This window comes from Garra rufa, chromosome 24 (assembly GCF_049309525.1).
Source record: "Garra rufa chromosome 24, GarRuf1.0, whole genome shotgun sequence".
Classification (NCBI taxonomy): domain Eukaryota; kingdom Metazoa; phylum Chordata; class Actinopteri; order Cypriniformes; family Cyprinidae; genus Garra; species Garra rufa.
Window position 1 is genome coordinate 37,984,500 of NC_133384.1, and position 21,643 is coordinate 38,006,142.

The following is a 21,643-nucleotide window of genomic DNA, read 5'->3' on the forward strand; positions in this document are numbered from 1 at the left end:
ACACAAAAGTAGATGCAAGGCTATATCTCCGCAACAGTTTGGTGTATTGAGACCAAACTTCTTGTGAGCTATAACAAGCATGACCTGAGGCTACCTGCAGAGTTTTGGAGCAGCACCACCTAGTGATCAGGAGGTATGAAAAATGGCTATTTTTGATAAAAATGTCTGAATGCTTGCCAAAAAGAAATCACAAAACTGGGGCCTCATTTATAAAACTTTCTTACGCACTGATTTGATCTTAGAGTGTTCGTACGATCAAATCCACGTCAAAGTACAGATTTATAAAAACCGTCTTTGACGTGGAAAAGTACTTATCTCCATGTCAGATTCCAGCTTGGCGTACGACCGTTTCCTTGTGGTAATGCCTGGTATTGCAGATAGTTCAGCCTCACTATAATTTGATTTCTTGCGCTCCTTTTTACTTGCCATTGTCACAGAGTTTTTGCTTTAGGAATGAGCTCATTTTATATGTTAATTAATTAAGCAGGGGCGTTTCGACGGCGGAACATTCAGCTGCACACAATTCCACGATCATTTGTGATTTATAACCGAATGACTGGCGTACGCATGGATTTCGTGGTACGTTCGTTTCTCTGAATCGCTCTTACGATCAAATCAGAAAAGTTCTTAGATAAAATCAAGGATGGTTTCTACGCAAGTCTTTATAAATGAGGCCCCAGGTCTCTTTAAATTCAATGGAGCATGCCGAGTTTAATGATACCAATTTTTTTCCATGTTGGCCATTTAAAATTTTCACATAAAATGCAATATTTTATGAATGCATTGCTGTATCATCACAAAACTTGCTGTGTGTCATCGGCGTAATGCCCTGATGGTATTTAAAAAAAGGTAAAAGTTAAAAATGCTAATAACTTTTAAATGCATTAGTCTTTTCTAAATAAACTGGTCTTGGGTATTTTTATGATTTTTCACCCATTTTGACTAAAATCATTTTAAAATACTTCAATTACTTATTGATTCAGTTGCTCTGAAGCTTGCTGCTTCATTTGCCTAGTGTTTGGCCCCTTAATTGCTATATTTTGATATGCTTCTGATCATAACTCATGTAAACATTAGGGGGCACTGTAGTGAAGCTTTGCAGGACGAACATAGACTGACTTTTGTGACCATTACAGAATTGGGAGCTGCCTGTTTTTCTGGTGAATCACTGGCCTCGTCTGAAATGAGCTCACCAACCTGCAACCTACTAAAACCGAAGAGCCAAAAATACACAAACCAGCCAAAAACAAATAGTCCAGAGGTACAACAGAACACATTCACTTCTAATTCAAATGTGGATTTTATCAGCTTTTATTTGTAATTAGACTTGGTTAAAGATTTATTAATAATTACAGCATTGTTTAGTAAGTGTTGCGCAATCATCAGGCTTATTACTATTATCCTTTATTATTCAAGTAGTAGTAATAATAACAATTAAAATTATTACCAACGATTCAGAACTATTAAGTGCATTTCAAAGAATCTAACACAAAGAGGCGTTTACAAGTGAAAGCTACATAACTCATGTTTCCAATGTTCCTTATTTCATAATCAGACTGAAAATGCAATAGGCAAAGACAAAACAGAAAGACATCAGACACAAATAAATCCCAACAGTCAACGTTTAAATGAACCTGTGCGTTCCTTCTCTCTGCGGTCGTACTCTTTCGCCTCGATCTTCAAGTAACAGAAATAAGCGACGCTATGAGCAGAGCGATTTCAATCAGACTCATTAAAGGAATATTACAGGTTTATTACAACTTGAGCCGCCAAATTACTCCTCAAGACAGTGGATGATAAGGGTTTGAAAGCAGAAATATGAAGGATGTATATTTTTGATCAGTTCTGCATTGGAGACAGGACATCCGCACTGCACATACAACTCAAGTTGCATTCCTGTAATATTCCTTTAACAAAGAGTGACGTGTAGCATACAATAATAAGTGTTTCTGGTATCATGCCTCAGTCCAAACTCAAACAATCCTCAACGTTTCTCGCCCAGTGTGTTCAGCGATCCTCTGGGCGCGCCATTCTTAGCAGCAATGTGTTAAAGAACTAAGAGAACCGATTCCATCCACTTTCCGGAGTGAGAACTTAAGCCTGTTTTCAAAGGCATAAATATATCATGTCATTTTGAGCCCTTGTCTCATATTGGTCTAATATATTACTAATAAGTCACCAAATGCTACATGGGTCAGACTTCAGTGTTGAATTAAAAGTACGCCCTTGTCTCATGGTTTACGCCACTGCGCGCTGACAAGCGTTTTGCGTACTCTGTGGACCCCTCACACTTCATGATGGAGTCCATGTGCGACGACTCCACCGACACGTGTTAGGAATGACTACAAATACAGGATTTATTAGGATGGGACTCCAACTTGTGGTTGAAGACTGAAGGCTAGGTCTCTGGGTTGGGCGTAGCCAGAAGAGGAACGTTATCCCTACGTCTTCGGACCAGCGGAGGACGCCGGTACTGTTCTCCGTCCGCCAGCGTCTGTGGAAGGGGTTTGCGTTTGCTCTCCGGGAGAAGCAGGATGGAGAGAACTGCCAGCAGGGCCAGAGATGAATAGACCACATGGTGGAGAAAATAGCCATAGTGATTACGCAGATCCATTAGAGGAGAACTGAGGCGGCCCACGCAGCCCAGCGCCATGACCGCTCCCACACCGCTTCCTCTGTGGACACAATAATGGGACGTTAAAAAACACCGCATTTATAGAGTGCTTCTATGAAAGCTACTGTCTAAATGGAAATATTTCCCAACTGTTGGTTGAAGAAAAGTAGAAGCATGATGGAATTTCAGAGTCAATCAAGATGTTAATGTCTTTCTTTCTCCAGTCGAAAAGAAATAAAGGAAAACATTTCAGGATTGTTATCCATATAGTAAAATTAAATGGTGGCCAACGGGTTGTAGGTCCAAATTTCAGTTTTAATGCAGCTGCAAAAGGCACTACACGACCCCAGCTGAGGAATAAAGGTCTTATCTTGCAAAACGATCTTGCACTAGCTCTACTTCACGCGTTAGAAAGGTCATGTGTGATGTACACTCTTAAAAATAAAGGTTCTTAATTGGCATCAATGGTTCCATGAAGAACTCCATGAACATCAATGGAGCCTTTCAAATGTACAAAAAGTTCTTCATAATCGAAAAAGTTTCTTTCGATTCTTAAAACCTTCTTCAAAATGATACTTTTAAGTACCGTTTACTGAAAGGTTCTTTGGGGAACCAAAAATGGTTAAAAAACACCCCTTTGGAGCCTTTATTTTTAAGAGTGGAAGTACCAACCCAGTACAGTATTTACAAAGCGAACATGCAAAGAAAGTCAAACACCCTTTACAAAAAAAAAAAGGATAAAACAATGATGTTGGATGCTTTTGAAGTTGGATGAGAAAATGCAATTTTTCACTGTCTTTTTGAACTGAAGTACTTTTTATTAAAACTGCAATTTGGAGCATCAACCCATTGGCCACCATTGAAGTCCACTATATGGAGAAAAATCCTGAAATGTTTTCCTCAAAAACTTTTCGACTAAAGAAAGAAGACACAAACATCTTGGACTGACATTGGGGTGAGTATATTATCCTTCAAGTTTAATTACATTTTTCCACATCTAAGTTGGCTCTTTTTTTTTTTTTTTTTGCTCTTACATTATCAGTCATAAGTAGCACGGGTATATTTGTAGCAGTAGCCAAAAATATCGATTTTCATTTTATGCAAAAAATCATTAGGATATGAAGTAAAGATCATGTTCCGTGAAGATATTTTGAAAATTTCCTACTGTAAATATATCAAAACTTAATTTTTGATTAGTAATATGCATTGCTAAGAACTTCATTTGGACAACTTTAATAGTGATTTTCCAAATATTATGATTTTGTTGCACCCTCAGATTCCAGATTTTCAAATAGTTATATCTCGACCAAATACTGTCCTAACAAACCACACATCAGTGGAAAGCTTATGTATTCAGCTTTCATATGATGTATGAATCTTAATTTTTAAGAAAATTGACCATTAAGGCTGGTTTTGTGCTCCAGGGACACATTATGTTTCTACATAACCATTTGAAGAATATTGCACTTAATTTACAATGTGAAAACAGCATTTTTTAACTAAAATTCCAATGTTTATATGGTTGTCGGCAGATGGAATTTAAAATTTTACAATCCGTTGGATATTCACTAAACATATTCAATGCATTTTGGCTTTACTAAGATTTTCCTCAAGAAGTAGGCAAGTGTAGTCCTGGTTTTCTCCATGATTTCCACCAACAAAGCACTTGAACATGACAAACTCATAATTACAACTTTAGAAGTAGGGCATTTCCAAAAGCATGCATGGAAAGACAGCATGAGTGGCATCTCCAAACATTATAATTAAGCATTGAACATAAGCAACAACATGAAAAACGTTAGATTTGTGACCCTGGACCACAAAACCAGTCATAAGGGTCCATTTTTTTAAATTGAGATTTATACATCATCTGAAAGCGGAAAGATAGGGTGCAAAAAAAATCTAAATACTGAGAAAATCACCTTTAAAGTTGTCCAATGAAGCATATTACTAATTAAAAATTATGTTAATATTTTTACAATAGGAAATCTTTACGGAAGATGATCTTTAGTTAATATCCCAATGATTTTTGGCATTAAAGAAGAGTTTTGACCCATACAATGTATTTTTGGTTTTGTGCTCCAGGGTCACATTTATGCATTTGGCAAATGCCTTTATCCAGTGCATTTTATTACGTCACACATTCCCTAGGAATTAAACCCATGACCTTGCGGTTTGTTGGCGTCATGCTCTACCGGCTACAGTATGTGAAAACTCTTAATAAGTGAACAACAAGAACAACTGGTGCAAAGTCTTCCCTCCGTTTAATCCCAGGAGAAACACTCTTGGCAGAAAGCCAGAACAACACAGCAGACATGCATAAATTACATCCTGAACCGTTTCTCTGGAGTCTAATAGGGATCATGCTGTTTTCTTGACTGCCTCGATGTCCATACATTACCTGCATTCTGCTGCTTCAGGAGCTAAAATAACCATGAGGTTATGAGGGTGTGCTAGTAACCAGCCCCACAGGAGCGTGTGTTTACCTGATGATGGTGGGCATGACTTCAGCGGTGAACAGAATGGAAAGGGAGGCGGCCGCTTGGGACGAGAACAGGCCCATTATGGAGAACACAGTCATGGCTGACTCACTCAGATCTGCAGAGACACATTCAGCTCAACGTTACACACTGTAAAAGCAAAACACCTTGAAGAAATAATTGGACGGTGTTTGAAACTGTATGGCTTGCACTTTTTGTTTTTTATGCTATATGATATTTCCACTTGTGTTCCTCATTTTGAAGTTGTTTTGGAAGGGTTTATTTGCAAAAACAGGTAACTCCATTTTTAAAAAAATCATGTTTTTCATTGTGCATTCCAATTAAATTGCATTCAAACCACAGTTGGGTTATTTTGATTAAGCTAAAAAAAACAGCTAACTAACTAACAATAAAAAAAAACATTAAAAAAAAAAAAAACATTTTTTTGGAAAAAAAATTCTGTTTTTGCAAATAAACTCTTCATTTGGTAAAAGCATGCAAGAATGCAACCATTTTGAAAAAATCTCTTCTTTTTTTTTACATTGTGCATTCTAATTAAATTGCAATCAAACTACAGTTGGGTTATTTTGATTAAGTAAAAACAACCCCCCCAAAAAATACAGCTAACACAATAAAAACATGATAGCATAATAAAAAAATTTTGGGGGAAAAAAATCTGTTTTTGCAAATAAACTTTTCATGTGCTAAAATAATGCAAGAATGCAACAATTTAAAAAATATTTTTTTCACTGTGCATTCCAATTAAATTTCAATCAAACTGCAGCCAAAAAATACGACTAACACAATAAAAAACCATGATAACATAAAAAAAATATATTTTTGAAAAAAAGTGATCTGTTTTTGCAACTAAACTCATGCATGTACATTTCCATATAATTCATGTGCAGAATATGTATCATATTTCATTTTCAAATAAAAAAAGGACTTATATTGTGCATAAATGAAAGTCTATTTTTCAACTTTGTTTGCATTGTGAAATTATTTAGAACTATTAAACACATTTATAATTAACAATAAAAATATATATATTTAAAATGTTAAGAAGAAGAATTGTAAGTATTCATCTATGGAATCAAAGTATTTGTTGTTTTAAATGTATGCAGATTTCATTCATATTAATTTTATGAATCATATATACAACGGGTACGGAAAGTATTCAGACCCCCTTAAATGTTTCACTCTTTGTTATATTGCAGCCATTTGCTGAAATCATTTAAGTTCATTTTATTTCCTAAAGCCCCCCATATTGACAGAAAAACACAGAATTGTTGACATTTTTGCAGATTTATTAATAAAGAAAAACTAAAATATCACATGGTCCTAAGTACATCATATTAGGTTTTATTAATATTTTCTTTATTATAACATTTGTTATGTCTGTTTTATCTAAAGCGATTCAAAAATCAAAAAATAAAATAAAATAGCAATGATATGCAATTTAAATTTTTTTTTTAATATAATAAAATAAAAAGAAAACAGACAAGAATAGAAAAAAACAATAGAGCAAAGCTAGTGTTAGAGGCCTTTTTGCTATTTGTTAATTATTTAATAAAGAAAACTAACAGAATGCAAAAAGAGTAGAGAAGCTAATGTAAAATAAATAAAAGGAGTGCAAGACTTAAAGGCTCAAGTTTTTTAAGAATATAATTAGAATATAGAGTGCTAGAGTTAGAGTGTCAAATGAAGATGGAAGAGATGTGCTTTCAGCCATTTCTTGGCTCGGATAAAATTAAAATATTAAACAATTATCATTTAAAATAACATAGTATTTTATACAATTATAAAATAATTAAGATATATAAAATAACACAAAAAAACGTATGTCTTTTTGATGTTAGAGTCAAATATCACCCAAAAATCGTGAGCAAAAACACTTACAGTCCATGAGTCCGAGCAGGATTAGGGAGGCCAGTCCGGTCAAGGTCATGGCAAGAAGAAGAATTCCTCGACGACCAAACCTGTCCACTGTTGCCCAGAGCAACAGCCAGGCCCCGCCCCCTGCACATACTGACAGCAGGTACGTCCAATAGAAACTGGGGGTGATTCCTCTGACGTCGCCTCTGAAAGAGCTGTAGCAGTGACTGATGCCATGAGAGATGAACCTGAACACAGGTCCAGAGTAAAAGAGAAGACACTTCAAGATACCACAACCCAATGAAAAGCAAGACCAGTCCACTTAATAATAATACAAGATGCATAAATGTAAAAATAAATGTAAAAGTTGAAATAAATAAATGATGCAATATTTAAAAAGAAAATCTGAGAAATAAATACAATACAGGACAAAAGATTTTTCTTTTCTGCTCACCAAGCCTGCATTTATTTGATCTGAAGTACAGCAAAAGCAGTAAAATTCTGAAATATTTTTGCTATTTAAAATAACTGCTTTCTATTTGAATATATTTTGAGATGTAATTTATTTCTGTGATTTCAAACCTGAGTTTTCAGCATCATTACTGCAGTCTTCAGTGTCACACGATTCTCCAGAAATCATTCTGATATGCTGATTTGCTGCTCAAAAAGTTATTATTATCATTGTTGTTGTTGTTATTATGTTGAAAACAGTTGAGTAGAATTTTTTCAGGTTTTTTTGATGAACAGAAAGTTCGTCTGGAATCAAACATTATATAGATCCATTGAAAGCATACTTTTGCAGATAAATTCTGACCTTTGGATTTTTTTATTTAGTAAAGGATCCTGAACAAATGTACTCAAATGTTTTAAAAATTGATAATAATTAGAATGATTTCTGAATGATCATGTGACACTGAAGACCGGAGGAACGATGCTGAAAATTTCGCTTTGATCACAGGAATAAATTACATTTTAATATACACTGCCGGTTAAAGGTTTGGAATCAGTAAGATTTGTAATGTATTTTAAGTAAGTTTTTAATGCTCATCAAGGCTGCATTTATTTGATCAAAAATACAGAAAAAAAGTATATTATGAAATATTATTACGATATAAAACAATGTTCTTCTATTTTAATATACATTCAAAATCTAATTTATTCCTGTGATCCAAGCTGAATTTTTCAGCTTCGTTACTCCAGTGTTCAGTGTCACATGACCCTTCAGAAATCATTCTAATATTCTGATTTATTATCAGTGCTGGAAACAGTGTTGCTTAATATTTTTTTGGAACCTGTGATAAAAAAAAAAAGTTTTAAGGAACAGCATTGATTTAAAATAGAAATCTTTTTAACAATATACACTACTGTTCAAAAGTTTAGGGTCGGTACATTTTTATTCGTTCTTTTTTGGAAAATCTTCAGCTAGGATGTGTTTAACTGATAAAAAGTGATAGCAAAGACTTCTATTTAGAATACATGTTATTTTTAACTTTTTATTCATCAAAGAATCCTGAAAAAATATCACAGGATCCAAAAAAATATTTGAGAGCAAACATTGATAATTCTAATAATAAATCAGCATATCAGAATGATTTCTCAAGGATCATGTGACACTGAAGACTGCAGTGATGATGCTGAAAATTCAGCATTGCATCACAGAAATAAATTACATTTTAAAATATATTCACATACAAAACTGTTATTTTAAATAGTAAAAATATTTCAAAATTTTACTCTACTTTGGATCAAATAAATACAGGCTTGGAGAGCAGAAGAGACTTCTTCAAAAACATTAAAAATCCTTATGACTGGTAGTGTGTGTGGAAATAAATAACATACAAATAAATGAATACATAAAAAATAAAAATGCAATAAAATAAATAAAGCGGGAAAATAAAGCAAGCAAAATTATTACATTTATTTATTTGTTCTTTATTGCTCAATTGTCAAATATGCGACACTGGACCACAAAACCAATCATTTTTTGACACTGAGATTTATACATCATCTAAAAGCTGAATAAATAAGCTTTCAATTTATGTGTGGCTTGTTAGGACAATATTCGGCTGAGATACAACTACTTAAAGATCTGGAATCTAAGAAAATTGTCCAAATGAAGTTCTTAGCGATGCATATTACCAATCAAAAATTACGTTTTGATATATTTACGGAAGGAAATCTTCATGGAACATGATCCTTACTTAATATCCTAATGATTTTTGTCATAAAATCTATCATTTTGACCCATGCAATGTATTTTGGGCTACGTACCCATGCTACTTAAGATTGGTTTTGTGGTTCAGGGTCACATGGCAATCAACTACAAATAAATAAATAAACTGGCAATTTACAAGAGCCGCCAGACTCCAGCATCCAAAACCTGGCCGCTTTCAGCACATTGTGCAAGATGCGGCACATCAGCAGGAAGGACTTACGAAGTGAATCCCAGCACACACAGGTTTTTCCAGATGTTTCTGCTGTGCAGCAGCTCTGGGAAGGACAGTCGAGGACGTCCAGGAGACGAGGACGAATCCGTGTCCAACTCTGCATCAGACACAACAATGCACCGTTTGTTCCGGTTTGCAGAAACTGTTTGAATATGGAAACATTTTCCAGATAGATATTTTTAAACCGACCCGTGAAGCTGTCGTCGTCCCTCTGCCGCTCGCTGCGCTCACTGAAGGAATTCATGTCTCCCGTCCTCTCGGAGAGCAGAAGCCAGCGCGGCGATTCGGGAAACACTCCCGGGATCCTGAGGGCAGACAAACAAACGGCTCTTTAAATGTCAGCTAAAAGAGCAGCTTCATGCATTAATAGGAGAATCTGCGACACTGATGGGACGGTCTGGCAGTCACAGGAACGAAGGCGATTCATCTTTACTAACGAGCGCTAATGTCTGCTGATGCACTCAAAGCTCTGAAGCTTCGCTGGGAATTTCAGATCGATATTTCTGAATGATGCCCAAAGAGCAGCCGCTTTGCATTTAGGCTGATGAAGTGTTGAAAAGCTTCCTGTTCCCAGATGCTACTCTGTTGATGCTCAGCCGGTTTAATAACGGAAGAAAAACTATCCACAGCGCTGGCGGCCTGACCTGCACCAAACTGTGTTTATGTTACGGATCAAAGGAATCACCTGCAAATGTGTTTCGCAGAAAGCAGCTTGTAGAACCGGTTTCAGGGATTAACATTAAAGGTGCCATAGAAAGGAAAACTGTGTTTACCTTGGCATAGTTGAATAACAATTCAGTACATGGACATGACATACCATGAGTCTCAAACACCATCGTTTCCTCCTTCTTATATAAATCTGGTGTTTGCAAAAGACCACTGAAAAATAGGTCAATTCCAACATAACTCCGACTATGACGTTATAGTCAGGATCGTTAATAGTTACACCCCAATATTTGGGGGACAATAGCAAAAATGGCAGATCACGGGGAAATAAATGTTATGTTTCAGGTTGTGCAGGAGATGAGCATCACTAACAAGCATTTAAACTTAAAATATGTGGTAAGTACTGCCGCTGTAGTATAATGTTACACAGAGCACATGCAATTCAAATCTCGAAAGCAAAAGTAAAATGTGACCCTGGACCACAAAACCAATAGCCAAAAATACATTGCATGGGTCAAAATTATTGATTTTTCTTTTATGTCAAAAATCATTAGAAAATTAAGTAAAGATCATGTTCCATTAAGATTTTTTGTAAAATTCCTACTGTAAACCTATCAAAATGTAATTTTTGATTAGTAATATGCATTGTTAAGAACTTAATTTGGACAACTTTAAAGGTGATTTTCTCAGTATTTTGATTTTTTTGCACCCTCAGATTCCAGATTTTCAAATAGATGTATCTCGACCAAATATTGTCCTATCCTAACAAACCATACATCAATAGAAAGCTTATGTATTGAGCTTTCATATGATGTATATATCTCAGTTTTGTAAAATTTAACCTTATGACTGGTTTTGTGGTCCAGGGTCACAAATGATCATTCATTCAAAAAAAGCAGTTTCAATGCCCTGCATATTAATAGCGGCTCAAGCTCCGAAATTAAATATATTTTCCTCCATGTGCGAGCTACTGAAATGAGCGGCTCCGTGAAACAGCCAATCAGAGCAGAGCTCTCATTATTATTCATGAACCTTCCAAATAAGGCAATAACAGACCATTTCATTCTAGGGACAAATCCTAGGGTTTCTGGAGAATTTTTGCCCTTTCCTATGTCATATACCTTCTATGTAGATATCAGAGAACAATTAAAATATTGTGTCAATGCATTCTATGACACCTTTAAGGATCGCTGAGAACAGTTGCAATCGCAATGAAATTATACAACCCCCTTGACTTGCAAGACATTTTGCTGCAGAGAACATTGTAAATAATTCAACAAAAGCATCAGTACACTATTAGTATGAAAGTACAAAAGTTATTAATTCACATTTGAGTTGATGAATAAATAAATAAATAAATTATCTCCAAACATTCATGTTCAAAATTATTCAACCCCCAAAAGTCAAATTTGGTGCAGAATCTTTTATTCTTAAGGGGGTCATTCATTGGATGCTCATCTTCCACAAGTTGATCTGATTCATTAGGGTTTGATGAGAAGTCTATAACATATTTTGGTTAAAATTTCTCAATGGTAGTGTTTTACCTTGTCAAAACCAGCCCTTTTTAGAGCGAGCTAATAAAAATGTACTAACCCCAAACTTTTGAACAGTAATGTATATAATTAGAAAACCTTTTTATTTAAAAAAAATAAATGCTGTTCTTTTTAACCTTTTATTGATCAAAGAATCCTGAAAAGTATCACAGGTTCCAAAAAAAATTACGCAGCACAACTGTGTTCAACGTTGATAATAAATCAGAATATTAGAATGATTTCTGAAGGATCATGTGACACTGAAGATAATGATGAAGTAATGATGCTGAAAATTCAGCTTTGTATCACAGGAATAAATTACATTTTAAAATATATTCACATAGAAAACACTTATTTTAACTTGAAATAATATTTCACTTCATTACAGTTTTTTCTGTATATTTGATAAAATAAATGCAGCCTTGATGAGCATAATAAAAATCTTATCGATCCCAAACTTTTGAGCGGCTGTGTATATGTAACAGTTCAAGCTAATTCTATTTTCTAATAGAGTTTCTAAGGGTTTAATTGTTTTTTAAGCAGTGTTGTTTGTGACAACCATCTTAGATTTAGTCTTAGTCTTAGTCTTTTGGACTAAAATGCTTCTTAGTTTTAGTCAAATTTTAGTCACTTCTATATGTGATAGTTTTAGTCCAATTTTAGTCGACGAAAAGTCAAAAAGGTTTTAGTCTAGTTTTAGTCAAAAAAAAAGGGGGAAAAGTAGTCTTTTAACAAATTAATGTAGGTCAGTAAGTATTTTGCTGTTGGGTAGTGTCACTTATAAGTTCTGAAAATAGCAGATCTATAGTTCAACACAATGTGAGCTTCCGGATCGACTATTTTCACCAATAATTACAATAATGAAGGAATGTTTTAGAACATAAAAGACAAACAAGGATTGAATGCTAAAACGGCTTGCCATAGTGTCAGATACTTTTTAAGTTTTAATTGGCATGCACAATAAGCAGAAATGTCATGCATTTTAAACGTCTGACAGACCACCCACTAACATTTTCGTCTATTCTCGTCTCGTCAACGAAAACTCACACACGTCTCGTCATGTTTTAGTCATCAACGAGCCATTTTTATCTCGTCATCGTCTCGTTATCGTCATGAAAAAAAGTGCCGTCAACGAAATGATTTCGTCATCGTCATCGTTGACGAAAATAACACTGGTTTTAAGACAAAACGCTTGTATTTGCAAAGTACTGCAGTCTCTGGGGGATTGAATAATTTCAATTGCAACTGTAACTATCTGCATCAAACTTTATAACCAGTGCACCCCTAACAGTGACATGTCAAGTATACAAACTAAAAACCACTTGATCTTCATGGACTAACCCGTAGCACAGGAACAAGGACAGAGGAGCTGCTCCGGTTCCTAACAGGCCCCTCCAGGAGCCACATCCGAGGGCCACGGCCAGCAGCAGGAGCTCGCCCGCAAACGAGGTCAGACCGGACATCATGGTCGCCAGCAGCCGCAGGGATGGGTCACACAGTTCCAAACCTACAACCAAATGCAAAGATAAACAACTTTAACTCCCTGGGGTCGACGGTCAAGCGGGCGAAACCAGCTCACTTTTGATAAGATTAGTGCAAAAGACACTAAAAATATATACATCTTTCGAAACCTGTGTCGAAGGTTCTACTTTTATTAGTGTACACTCAATAACAACAAAATGTTGTGCTTTTGTAAAATAAACGCGTCACTAAAAAGAACTGAAACGCAGCGAATGCTTGGCACACAAAAGTTTCTTTTCTGCTTTTAAATGAAGCATGCTTAATAACCTAGTGATAAAATAATCCGTATGAAACCAACATGATGTCCAATCTTTTCCACCTGAGCTGATTATCTTTAATGTAAATCACGTCCACAAGCTACTTTCGCTTTTGATATTACAATCGTCCATGTGAGCCCACATCACAATGATTTATCAAGTTTACATCGGCTACCGCTTGTTTCTGGAAGAAGATGCGATGAGAAAAATAACCCAGATTTAAAATTAGAAAAAATAAGAAGATGCGCCGCACGGCTTGATCCAGTGGAGATCATTCTGACGAGCAAGTAATGTTTCTTTTTTGCATTAGTTAATGTGTTATTGTGACATAAACTTGAATACATTTACTAGTTGGGTTTTCCCAAACTATAATTCATGACTAAAATGTTTGAAATGGAGTGAAACATTTTAAATATGTTTTTTTTTTTTGTTATGTTTTTATTGTTTGTTTTTTAGTGATCAGATACCTGCACCACAGATGAAACCTACTGACTTTCGTCAGTAGTTTTCTTCCCTAATTTCAAAATCGCCTTAGATCGCTGCAAAAGTACCGACATAGTGTTTACAAAGCAAACAAACAAAGAAAGGTAAAGAAGGTAAAAACAGCATTATAGGACGAATTTTGACATTGAAGACAAAATAACCGATCGTTTCGCTAGATAAGACGGCTTCCTCGGCTGGGATCGTTTAGAGCCTTTTGAAGCTGCATTTAAACTGCATTTCAGAAGTTCAAACTTCGGGGCACCATCCATATCCATGATAAAGAGAGAAATCCTGAAATGTTTTCCTTAAACAACACAATTTCTTTACGACTGAGGAAAGAAAGACATGAACATATTGGATGACAAGGGGTGAGCACCAGTGTTGTTTTCGTCAACAATGACGATGACGTTTTTTCATGACGATAATGAGACGATGACGAGATAAAAATGGCTCGTTGATGACTAAAACATGACGAGACGTGTGTGAGTTTTCGTTGACGAGACGAGAATAGATGAAAATGTTAGTGGGTGGTCCGTCAGACGTTTGAAATGCATGACATTTCTGCTTATTGTGCATGCCAATTACAACCGGAAAAGTATCTGCCGCTATGGCAAGCCGTTTTAGCATTAAATACTCTTTGCCATACTAGTATGGCAAGCGTTTTAGCATTCTTTCCTTGTTTGGTTACGCTCAACACGTCACATTGTTGTCACTCAGACAGACAGACGATTAACCGTGATGGCGGCAGTTTGCACACAGGGTGGACTTATGGGTGTATTTCAAATGTATGTCTTTTATGTCTAAAACCATTCCTTCATTATTGTAATTATTGGTGAAAATAGTCGATCCGGAAGCTCACATTGTGTTGAACTATAGATCTGCTATTATCACAACTTATAAGTGACACTACCCAACAGCAAAATACTTACTGACCTACATTAATTTGTTAAAAGACTTTGACTAAAACCTTTTTGACTTTTCGTCGACTAAAATTGGACTAAAACTAATAAGCATTTTAGTCCAAAAGACTAAAACTAAGACTAAATCTAAGATGGTTGTCAAAAATTATTTGTGCATTGTGGTTATGAAAGTGAACTAATCCTTTAATACAGGAAAAAATGTCTGCCAGTGAAGTCAGAAAAGTCATTTTGCATCTGAAGTAAAGATTTCTTGATTATAGAATGTTTCTACCGTAAACAAGATGAAAATACTGAGACCATAACATCATCACGACGCCCACAAGAGTCAATCTCAGTGCTGATGTTTATCTGGCGTTTGACTTACGTGTGACGTACAGCGTGAGGTAGACGCCGGAGCTCGCCGCGGCCAGACAGAAGCGCATGGTGATGAAGACCGGCGGTGAGGGCGAGACACACACCAGCACTCCGAACACCACCGCCAGCATCAGAGACACCAGCAGAGACTTGTGTCTGCCCAGCCTGAAACACACCCAACGACTCAATCAACTCGGAAATGATGGAAATACACAAAACTAAACAGACGGACTGATGTTTTCTCACCGGTCAGCCATGTAGCCCAAACCCAAACAGCCCGTCAGCGTCCCCAGAATGAAGCACACCTCCTCGACTGGAACCAGCCAATACCGCGAACACACCAGATCCCACTGGAGACAACAGGAAGGCGGGATAAAGGAGACAGGAAGTCAGCAGGCAAACACAATTAGCCATTTAAAAAGACTTCCTGTTCATAAGAAAGAACACTGTGAACTCTGAAGACGCACAAGTTACAGTAACAGATTCGTGAACCGTGAGCACTGCAAAAAAAATGGTCCTTATTTAGATTTTTTGTCTTGTTTCCAGCCAAAATATCAAAAAAGTAAAAATTATTTTCTAGTTTTCAGACAAAACAAGTCAAAATTAAGTGAGTTTTTGCTTAGAACAAGCAAAATAATCTGTCAATGGGGTAAACAAAAAAATCTTATTTCAAACAGAAAACTAGAACTCTAAAGACGCACAAGTTACAGAAACAGTGAACGCAAACAGGCTTCGCTTCACTTCATGTTTGGTCATGCTGAAAATTCCTGAACAGTGAGCACTGCAAAAAAAAAAAAAAAAAAAATTTTGTTTCCAGCCAAAATATCAAAATATTCCTAAATCAAGAAGGAGGTTCTAGACAAGTAAAAATTATTTTCTTGTTTTCCGAAAAAAAAAAAAAAGTCAAAATAAAGTGAGTTTTGTCTTAGAACAAGCTAAATAAACTGCCGATGGGGTAAGCAGAAATCCTAGAAAACCCTTCTTGATTTAAGATTTTTTTTTTTTTAGATATTTTGGCTGTAAACAATATAAAAAAAAAATCTAATTAAGAGAAGCATTTTTGCAGTGACATTACAAATGTTATACGTAAGAGCTTTTGTTACTGGTAATTAAAATGAAACTCTTTTCTGTTCATTGAAATAAATTTAAAATAAAATGTAAATATTAATCTTATAAACCTTATTAAATTACTAAAACTGAAATTAAATAATTACTATTTAATATTAATATTTACAAATCACATTACCTTATAGAAATGCATCTAAAATATTGAAATACAAATATTGGGATTAAAAACATTAAGTTGCTTTGGCAGCTAAATTAAATCAGTTTAAATTTAAGTACTACTTTTTTACTAAAATTACCAGATTAGGTTTTAGTATTTTTATGTGTTTTTTATGTTTATTTAATTTAATTTTAGATAAAATTTCTATATAGCTTTAATTAATATTAAAACTTTAATACTAAATATATCTAAAATAAAATAAATATTAGATTAAAAACTAATATTAAAAAATTGAAAATTAAAGAAATATATAAATGTGTATTGTAAAAATATAATTAAATTTTTCTTTAATTTTAGATTAAGTTTTAGAATTCTTATGTGCTTAAGTTCATTTAATTTTATATTAGATATATTTCAGTATTACAGTTTCTATATAGCTTTGATTTATTTCAAAACTTTAATACTGAAATATATCTAAGATAAAATAAAAAATAGATGGAAATAAAAAACAAGCACATAAAAATACAAAATCTAAAATTATATAAAATATAAATGTGTATTGTAAAAATATAATTAATATTTTTCTATAATTTTACATTAAGTTTGAGTATTTTTATGTGCTTTTAATATTTACCTAATTTTATATGAGATATATTTCTGTATTTAAGTTTCGAAATAACTTTCATGTTTCTAGCTTTAATTTATTTCAAAAATTTAATACTAAAATTTATGTCAAATAAAATGAAATAATCATTAAAAAAAACAGAAATACAGCTGTACAGCAATATAAAAATATAAAAGTAAAAATCTAAAAAATATTTTTCTCAAATTTTAGATGAAGTTTTAGTATTTGTATGTGCTTTTATGTTTATTTAATTTTAGGCATATTTCAGTATTAAAGTTTTGAAATAACTTTCATTTTTCTATAAATAAATATTAGATTAAACACGTAAATTAAAACATAGAAATGTAGAAATAAACAAAGCTATATAATTTTTTTTTCTGTTTTTCCATTAAAGTTTTTAATCTAATATTTATTTAATTTTATTTAAGATATATTTCAGTATTAAAGTTTTGAAATAACTTTCATGTTTCTATATAGCTTTAATTTATTTCAAAACTTTAATACTGAAATATATCAAAAATAAAATTAATAAATATTAGATTCAAAACTTAAATTGAAAAATACACATGCAGAAATAAAACTGTACAGAAATATGAAAGCACATACAAAACCTAAAACAAATATTTACTAAAATAGTGTAATAACACTGTTAATATCACATATGCATTGGAAAATTCGACGTGAATCAGATGATCACATGACCAAATAGCTGCATCGTGCATGCAACACAATAGAGTTAGTCAGCTGAAATGTGACCAAACCAGATCTACTGTACACAAGACTAGTCTTCAGGGTGGAGAACACCAGCCCACACCAACCACAAACACCAGAAACAAATCAAAGCATTAAGTTACTTTACATTAGTCCCAGTTTTGCATCTTTCATTCAATAAAACTTAAACACATAAGTTCGAAAAGTTCAGAGTAAAGCTTCAGACGTGTTTAGTGAGAAGTAACTAGGGCTGGCTCGATCTATAGCAAGCCGTTGTGACTTTTATTCCTTCTAGGGATATGACTTCTTGATATCAGCAATTAAATTTTCACTAGTTAAAATGGAAGTGTTGATATCAAGAATCTAATTGCTGATATCAAAAAATCAGTTGTTGATATCTGTAATTGTATTTTCACCAGTGAAACGTCTCCATAGACTGCCATTCAAAATCAATTGTTGATATCAAGAATTCAGTTCTTACTAGTAAAAACCTTTATTTTTGATATCAGCAACCATGTGGTTATTAGTAAAAATGAATGTTCTTGATATCAAGAATGCAACTGTTGATATCAGAAATTAGATTCTTGATATCAAGAATTATGTTCTTGATATCAGCGACATATATTTTTACTAGTAACCGTGTTGACTTCATTTGTTGACTGGTAGGTCTCTTGAAGCATCTTGGAGATGTTGCCACAGTTCTTCTGGATTTAGTCTCAGTTTGTTGTGTTTCTTCATGTGATTCCAGAAAGACTGGATGAAGATGAGATCAGATCTCTGTGTGGAGCACTGGCTGTTGTCAGACTCCTTGTGCAAACAAAAATCTCGCTGGATTATTGCAATTAAAGGCAAAATGAATATTTGGAAATGTAAACTGATATTTCCTACTGACACACTACAGCAAAAGATAGACATCCCTGACTTAAAACCATTTTCAGCTGGTGGAAATTCTAATGGCCTAAGGCTTTTGCACAGTACTGCATATATTTAATCAAATCGTAGCGTTTGCGAATTATTAATAGCATTATGCTTTATTATCATTTTAAACGAGTTTTAATATGTTGAATGCGCCACTTCCGATATTTTGTCGATTACATGACACGGGCAAAATGCAATCGAGGATTTTTTTAAATCGAATACTAGAATAGAATCGAAGAATCGTTACAGCCCTAATCAATTGTAAATATTTTTTAGAAAATAACCATTCGTTTTGCTAGATAAGACCCTTCTTCCTCGGCTGGGATCATTCGAAGCTGCATTTTGGAAGTTCAAACTCAGGGGCACCATAGAAGTCCACTATATGGAGAGAAATCCTGAAATGTTTTCCTCAAAAACATCACTTCCTTACAACTGAAGGAAGAAAGACGTGAACATCTTTTGGCAAGGGGGGTACATTATCTGTAAAAAAAATTCTGAAAGTGAACTACTCCTTTAAACATGTTGTCTTACCTCTGTGACGATATTATTGGCCAGTCCTTCGGTGACGTTGTATTCGTATCCAGCATCACAGTCCTTCACACCCGACGATGTGCCGTTGATGTACTGCTTGCACTGGGGCAGATCTTGGTCTCCTTTCTCCGCTCTCAAGGAGGCGTTGGCCACCTGAGGAGTGGGCGAGGGTCCAGGGAGGCGACAGTGGAAGGGTAAGTCCAGGGTCAGGAGCGGGTCCGAGGACAGCAGGAAGGCCAGGAAGAGGTTAGGCAGGATGGAGAGAGCGATGAAGAGCCGCTGCTTCTTTCGGCCCAGAGCCAGAATCATGACCTCTCCGGTGGGCGGGAGCGAGGGCGGCAGGGGGAGCGAGGACGGGGCGGGAGAGGAGGGTGTGGGGGAGGACGGGAGCGAGGGAGGGGGAGGTGGGCACGGGGACGGGGAGGCCAGCGGGGACGGGGGTGACGTCATTGTTTGGATAGAAGCTGCGCCAGAGAGAGACTGGGGCCTTGCAGAGACGCTGCTGATGCAGCCGCAGGTGAAGAGGGAGAAAGAGAGAGAGAGAGAAAGATAGACCGCTGTCTGTGTCTCTCACTCTCTCTCTTCCTCTGCTCAACCCTGAGACAGACGAGCAGAAATTACCTGCAGAAGACAACAGTACAGGGAATCAGATAGATAGATAGATAGATAGATAGATAGATAGATAGATAGATAGATAGATAGATAGATAGATAGATAGATAGATAGATAGATAGATAGATAGATAGATAGATATAGCGACAGACAGATAGATATTGATAGGTATATATAACAACATAAAGACAGACCGATACAATGATAGATAGATAGATGTAACTACATAACGATAGATAGATAGATATAACTACATAACGATAGATAGATAGATATAACTATATAACTATATAACGATAGATAGATAGATAGATAGATAGATAGATAGATAGATAGATAGATAGATAGATAGATAGAATAATAAATAGGCATATATAATGACAGACAGACAGACAGACAGACAGATAGACAGATAGATAGATAGATAGATAGATAGATAGATAGATAGATAGATAGATAGATAGATAGAATAAATAGTAGAGATGCTCCGATCAGCATTTTTGGGGCCGATCATCGATTACTGATCACCAAGATCATGATCTGCCGATTGCCGATCACAGAATGGCAGGGGAATGGGAATCTTTTATCTATAATCTAGCAGAGTTTGCACCATTTGTAGAAATGAAACTAACTCTAAATAAACTATATTGAAAAAAAAAAAAAAAACCTCTAGAAATAGGCTACAGTCAAGATCTTGAAGAACCAACAAGTTAGGGTTGTAGACGATAGTATCGTGTATCGACGATAGTTAGAGATATCGCCTGTTGCTGATGCTGGTCCTTTGCTGGTTTATGCTGGTCATGTTGCTGGTCAAGGACCAGCATAAACCAGCAAAGGACCAGCATCCCAGCACCAAAACATACCTAACCAGCATGCTGTTTTTTTCAGCAGGGTTTGACGATAACAAGACGATTCTTATTATTATCCGTCAAAAAGGCACCTAACTTTAGCGATGCAGTGCAGAGAGTCTGTTCTAGGATGCTTCAGAAACTTGTCGTGGTATAAACACACGCACAGAGTGGCCACGTCACCTTAACGTGCCGCATGGGGAAGATATTTATATTAAAGTGCACCTCGCACTAGACTAGGCTATGTTCTTTGATATTGTAAATGTTCTTTGCTTCTTATTTGTAGCTGCTTTTTAAGATGATGTAAGGATTATATTATCCAGCATTGCAGTCATTAGGATAAAGCTAGTAAAATGTGGTTTAGGCTGAATTAAATATGATATATCAGAATCTGTCTGTATATAGGAAACATAAACATTCACCTCAGTAACATCTGTATGCGTTCATTAGAATCGATAAAATGGCGCTAAACATACGATTACGCACCTGAATTACACGCGCACCGTTTCTCCTCATTCTATATGAACTGAACTACAACATGAACTAATGGCTACAATCAGACATACAGCAGTAACATTATTGCAATATGACGGGTATAGAAAGATACATTCATTTTAGTGATGGGTCGTTCTTGAACGATTCGTTCATTTTGAACGAAACTTTAATGTGACTCGGGAAGAACGAGTTGTCTCGGGGAGTGATTCGTTCATTCGCGCATGCGCAATTGCGCAACTATGAACGAACGACTCAAACCCGAAGACTCGAGAAATGAACTAATCAATTCTGTTTGCGGCTCAGGCAGCATAGGTAAAGCGTATGGGGCTGTCACGTGATGAACGAACGACTCAAACCTGTACAGATAGAGGTGAGGGAGCTAATCTAGACTGAAGACCCAGGTAAACAATGAATTAAACTTTTCTTTTTCTAATAGTATTATAGTTTTGTCTTGTTTGTAGTGTAATCAACGTTTGCACAAGCAGTACATGTGTTATGGAAGTAACACATAGCTTTTTAATTATATTTT

At 35.2% G+C, this 21,643-nt stretch overlaps 1 protein-coding gene across 1 annotated transcript in view; it reads right to left on the reverse strand.

The window, feature by feature from the left end:
- Positions 1-1,295: 1,295 nt before the first annotated feature.
- The window catches only part of slc22a17 (solute carrier family 22 member 17), a 22,285-nt gene continuing 1,937 nt past the window's right edge, over positions 1,296-21,643 (reverse strand). The window contains exons 2-10 of the mRNA XM_073830815.1: positions 19,160-19,780; positions 15,396-15,499; positions 15,160-15,314; positions 12,956-13,121; positions 9,606-9,721; positions 9,405-9,513; positions 6,994-7,217; positions 5,101-5,212; positions 1,296-2,675 (exon numbers count right to left, since the gene is read on the reverse strand). Coding sequence (XP_073686916.1) covers positions 2,399-2,675; positions 5,101-5,212; positions 6,994-7,217; positions 9,405-9,513; positions 9,606-9,721; positions 12,956-13,121; positions 15,160-15,314; positions 15,396-15,499; positions 19,160-19,609 — 1,713 coding nt within the window. The 5' untranslated portion in view covers positions 19,610-19,780 and the 3' untranslated portion in view covers positions 1,296-2,398. The remainder of the gene's footprint in view (positions 2,676-5,100; positions 5,213-6,993; positions 7,218-9,404; positions 9,514-9,605; positions 9,722-12,955; positions 13,122-15,159; positions 15,315-15,395; positions 15,500-19,159; positions 19,781-21,643) is intronic.